General features: G+C 38.0%; 1 protein-coding gene across 7 annotated transcripts in view; it reads right to left on the bottom strand.

Moving 5' to 3' along the window:
• Positions 1 to 1248: 1248 nt before the first annotated feature.
• LOC126322600 (GTPase-activating protein skywalker) overlaps positions 1249 to 6000 on the bottom strand; it is a 285752-nt gene continuing 281000 nt past the window's right edge. For all 7 annotated transcript variants that reach the window (XM_049994506.1, XM_049994490.1, XM_049994473.1 and 4 more), the window contains 2 exons: positions 4032 to 4261; positions 1249 to 2793 (listed from right to left, as the gene is read on the bottom strand). In XM_049994506.1, the coding sequence (XP_049850463.1) occupies positions 2652 to 2793; positions 4032 to 4261 (372 nt within the window). In that variant the 3' untranslated portion in view covers positions 1249 to 2651. The remainder of the gene's footprint in view (positions 2794 to 4031; positions 4262 to 6000) is intronic.

Here is a 6000-nt window from a genome sequence, read left to right as displayed (position 1 = left end):
TGCCCCATGTTCCTAACTTCACTCATCCTGCACCCACAGCATCTTCCTTGCAGTCTCTCTTTCCACTATCTGTTACTTCCTCTTAAATCAGTCCTCTACATCACTGTCATAGTATACTCCATCAACTCACCAGTGCTGCTGCACGAGTCATATTCCTGTCCCACTCAACTACCTCCCTTTTAGCCATCACTGTGTATTTAGCCAAACACTGTAGCTTTGCTTCTCTCTCTCTCTCTCTCTCTCTCTCTCTCTCTCTCTCTCTCTCTCTCTGTGTGTGTGTGTGTGTGTGTGTGTGTGTGTGTGTGTGTGTGTGTGTGTGTGTGTGTGTGTGAGAGAGAGAGAGAGAGAGAGAGAGAGAGAGAGAGAGAGAGAGAGAGAGAGAGCGAGCGCGCACGCCCGCATGCGTGCACGTGCACCAAGGCCCACGAGAAGGTAGGCCCAGCAACCATCTCTGGCTGAGAACAAGTAACTATTTAAGATGAGTTACTAAATCTTGTCTGTGCATTTAAATGTATGCAAGCTCTTTATTGCACATGGCAAAATTAAGACCTTTAGTGGGTACCTTTTCAATTACATACTAGTTTCCCATAGGCCCTTCACGGAGCACAGCGTTCGCAAATTGTGGCAGACAACCTGACTAGTGTGACTTCAGAAGTTCATTGCAGGGCTCTCATCTCTTGCGGGCCCTGGTTTGCACCAAAAAGCATAGCAGTGTTTTCAGTCTTTGTTTCTGTGCTCTAAATCACTCAATGCCTCACTGTACAATGAGTTGTTATTTTTACTCCTTTCATCATTTATACTAATGTAAGAGGGAGACAGGCAATATTACCAATTCCTAAAACAATAAGGCCATTTTTATACATTCTGCAGCCATGTATACAGCACTACTTTCGAGGTATTCTGGATTAAACAGCTCATAACATAGGACACCAATAATATCTTATTATTCTCATTTTCTGGAAGGAAGTACTAGTTGAATTTCACTTTTCCTGTGCACCATGCAGGAAGGAAACAACTACAAAATCATTTACTACTTTGTAGATCAAAGATTTAATTTAGTTGAAGGGCGACAATTGGTACGAAGATCGTGTGTAATTTCAGTACAATGTCCGTTTAACTCCAGAGCCAAGTTATTTAAAAACAGCCCTCTACTCTCCATTTTCTACCAAGTGCAGTAGAAGTACAGGCAACTGTACAATGAAACGTAAATTAAGAGCAAGTAAACCACAAAGCAGCACCATTGCTATATTCTGATAGGTTTTTTTATTTGACAAATATGGAGAATTTGGTAAATAAACAGAAATAGGTAAATTGTCCTGCATAAAACAGAAAATGATCCCACAGAACCTGGCTGTTCTTATTTTATTAACTTTTTGTGAGCCTTTCCACATTTTTATCTGGTATTCTGTTGTTAATCAGAATTCTTTTGGAATGGATTTCACAGAAAATAGTCACATCACAGAAAACAGTTGATTTAAGCACTAAAACAATAGTAGGCGTTAAGTGACTGCTCGTTCCAAAATATGAACAAATACTAACTCGAGGCAAATTCCAGCAACAAATAGTAAATGTTTCATAGTTTCATCTTACCTTTTTTGTTTGCTTCCAGTCTCTCTCTTCATTCTAATTAAGTAATAACATTAATTAACTCATTACAATTAATTTTGTACTGTTTGAGAGATTTTTTTTTTGATAAATTGAATCCAGTAAGAAAATAATGATCTTATATTGTGGTAACTCATTAGCATGACAGGCTTGATTTGTGCACCCAGTGCAAATGAAATTTGCAATTACTACAAAGAAAAAAGTTATAGTGTTTCATTTGATTCACACTACTTGTAGTACTAAAACATTTATAAAAAATATATGACAGTTAGCTACATCATTCTTAGGTGCACACTACCCAAGCAATTATAGGCAATACATAAAGACACTACACTGTCCCAGTCACAACTTGAATGGTGGTGTTCTATTAGTGCTACATTATTGCAGGGAGACACACACCCTTAAATAACTCTCTCTCTCTCTCTCTCTCTCTCTCTCTCTCTCTCTCTCTCTCTCTCTCTCTCATGCCAATCTCAAGCGCACAAAAACACAATGGTCACATAATATACCAGTGGTAAACATATATTATCTTGCACAGCATTGAACTGCTGCTGAACTGTACATATATCTTATTATTTTTTTCTAAAAAAAATAATAATATTTCAATCGATAAGCGTGGCTGTGTAACATAACAATAAATTATTTATAGATACACAAATATGTAAACAGTCTATGAAAAAATGTACAAAGCATTTACACCAAATAGAAAGCTCATCAATAAAATAACTGAATAACACGCATAAAAATTGTATGGATAAACAATACAGCAACAGAAATATCTAACAACACTACAAACTGCAACAATTACAAAACAATAATTTAAATTATGAAACATATGTTACAAAAGAGGTCATAAGTAATGGCCATATAACAATTCACTATAGGTTTAATATTGAAACAGACTCCCAGGGTAATAACTAAAACTGGGAAATTTTCTTATAATAAATAAGAAATATGTACCATTTCACTGTCTGTGGAATGCAACATTTACACAATAGTTTGTACAAACAATTTCTATAACCTGAGATCAAAGAACATTAAAACATTCAGGCTCCAGAAAACCCATAAACTTCAAGCACTCTTATTTCGAAGTCCCCACTGGCACACAAGGGAGGATTGTTGAATGTGAGGCAACGATCTGTTTTGCCAAAGCGAATATTTTCATCCATCCAAATGGCTTGTCCCTCACTGTAATGAAGACAGAGAAATACATTTAACAAAGACACAATCTCTGAGATCAAAAAAGTATATGTATATTATGTGCAACTTATTTTGAGAAACACTGTCCCAGTTGCCACACCATATTTAATGAATTGACAAAACATTATCCTAACCTGATTATCTCTGTACCGGCATAATAAAATATTGCTCAGTTTGTTTCCAATGGTTTCCCGTGATATTTAATGTCCAATGATGGTGTAGTGTACAATGAGCAGTCACACAGAGGGATATTAAAAATAACAAAGAAGTGAATGAATAATAAATAAGTGAACTTACATCTGTTTTACAAAGAAATATAAATAATGAAAAAAGGAAACTCAAAGGCCTGGAATATTTCTTATTTTAATGTATGACAAAATAATCCTGACACACTTTTGTCACAAAAGCTGCGATATTTGACACTTTTGCCAATTATTTTGTATTAAACAGGTCATTGGAGGCCAAGTACAATGTTGGACTGGACCAGGATTCCAGTAACCATTGTAAGTGATATAGGGAAAGTAAAGGTAACTTAAGATTTAGATGACTGAACAGGAAATTGATCCCCACTGTTTCCATATGTGAGTCCATTGTTTCAACCACTGCAGCATCTCACTTGGTGTGAGCAAAAAAAGGAATTCGAATGTGATTATTAAGACTTACAGCACCAAGTCATTTTTGTTTGTTAAACCACAGGTTCTTCGTATTTGTTGACAATAACTCAAGAGCGTCAGAATATGAGACTTCATATTGGATTTAAAAGGAAGTACAAAGTACCGATACAAATGTTTTTGAAATGTTTATTATGGTTACACACATTCCTTTTACCACTCACCAAAAATCACAAGTATTAAATTATGAACACATTGCATTTTTAACAGTATCAGTGTTCTTCAAGAAGTTTCTGCATGGTGTCCATGTATATGCTTAAAGCAATCTCTCTGTAGGTTCAAACAACCTGACTACTAGATCAGGACTTGGAACATTAAGACCTTAGCATTTTAATCTACCAGGAAGTTTCAAATCAACACACACACAGCTGCAGAGTGAAAATCCATTCTGGAAACATCACTGTTGTTTATTCCCAAGAATCAACTACTTTCTCGAATTTTAATGGACTATCTAACTCTCAATATAGTAATCCGACATTTAATGAAGCTGGTTATGTTGGCATGTTTACAGATGTAACTTAGGGTCTATCATTACTTATGGATGTGTATACTTACCCTCCACCAATGGTTAACATTTTTGAATCGGCAGCCATGAAGAGCTCTGCTGAATGGTCAATATTAGGATCTCCATTACTGCAATCCATGCCTACCCACGGGTATTTGGCACGCTCTGGATATAAACTAAAAAGGAAAGTCTCACCGGTCCCAAAGTAGGCTTGCCTGTTGCCATGATTATCTTTGAGATTTCGCTCATACCACCGAGTTGAACAATATGCTCCAAACACCTGTAAAATGAAATACCCAAGTCAGATTTTTTAACTTTTCCCAGAGTGATTGATAAAATGGCTGTATCCGGATATTCATTTTGTTTGATGTCATTCTTCTTCTCAATATTCAACAGAATTTAGTCGGAATTCAGACAACGAATATATTCAAAACCAGCGATTGCAGCACCTAATAAAGACAACTACATCTGAAATGCTGTATAAGAATAAGGAACTTAGTTTGACATCACATACACCATGTTTCAAAATACATGGCTCATCGTTTCTATGTCCAAGAATACAGACCAAGCAAGAATATAGAGGTATTTGTGGAGAAAATAGAACGTTTCTTAATTGTGTACATCTAAAATGACACCCACTGAAAGGAAGCGGAATGATAATTAAAATTTATAAATCAGCTGCCAGGAGACTGTATCGAAAGCCAGTGTTTCAGTTCTCCCTATTTTATTCGGATATTTTCTACATAGCTCAAGTTATGTGTAAGTTCTCTAACTGAAGAAATTAGATTGATCTGCTTTCTTTGTTGTATTGCCGCCCTGAATGCATTTTCTAACAAAGAATGTAGCACATTTGTAGTTTTATTATAATGTGTATGGCCCCCACCATCACAGACAGGACACACTCAACATCAAGCTAGATTAAAAAACACCACTTATCAGGGAAAATAAATACCTTTCAGTGGAGTTGCTTGGCTAAAGTCACTAGTGCCATAGCTGCACTAATGGTGTCAAGCAGCTGGCACAGCATTTCATCCTCATGGTGATCCAGTTCATAACTTCTGTAGAGAAAGCTACCATAGTGTTACACAGAGAAGTAACATTGCTCTGCTGCCACCCACTGGAGCAGTCTTCAATGTCCACCACTGTATGGCAGAGCCTGCCATATGGTCCAGTGTCAAATTTTATGGCTGAGGGTTAAGCTAGCACCCTTCTAGTACACAAACTGATTAGTGACTACTGTCATCAGGTGCTGCCAGCCAGATGTTGGGGGTTGAAGTTCACAACCTCGGTGACACATTCTTTACCACAAGCCATTACTGGCTCAGCCAGCACTATCATTCTGCTGTGGTTATGCAGGACTGCATGACAAGCAGCAATTTAGCACCATCCCCACTGGGTGTCTCTCAAGCAAGCACACTGTTCTAAGCCACACTGCACTGTTTACAGCCATAAGTGGACAACAGTGCCAACCTGTGAGAGACTAAATTTACCCCCTGCTTCCATTGCAGAATGCGGACGCCTGGGACTGGAGGAATAAAGATCCTGTGAACACGTGTCTGCACATGCATTGTTGCCATGGTACATGGCACTGATGACAACAGTTCCTGTGACGACATGCCATCAGTTTCCTGTGCGTTGCAGGCTGTGTCATTGATGCAGTGTACTTTAAGCAGCAGAATGGTCTGGTTTTCATGTCAGGAACGAGCCGAGATAGTGTTTGTGTATGGCCAGGCAGATGGAAACAATTGAGAGGCAGCAAGGGTATACCAAAAAACAAGTACCCTCACAGACACCAACCACATCACACAACATTTCAAGCCCTTTTTTGTGTTTGTATGATCATGGGTTCTTTCAGAGAGACAAATGTGCAGGGAGCTGGCAAACTACTTGTACACAAGATATGGAGAATGGGGTTTTGCAGGATATCGAGATGAAGCTAGTACAAGTACAAGCTTCAGGCAAGTGGCCTGCCAACATTGTCTAAGCCAAAGCACAATTACTGTAAGCCAAAGTACAATT

Source organism: Schistocerca gregaria, chromosome 2 (genome assembly GCF_023897955.1).
Source record: "Schistocerca gregaria isolate iqSchGreg1 chromosome 2, iqSchGreg1.2, whole genome shotgun sequence".
Taxonomy (NCBI): domain Eukaryota; kingdom Metazoa; phylum Arthropoda; class Insecta; order Orthoptera; family Acrididae; genus Schistocerca; species Schistocerca gregaria.
This window is presented reverse-complemented; position numbering and strand designations above follow the sequence as displayed.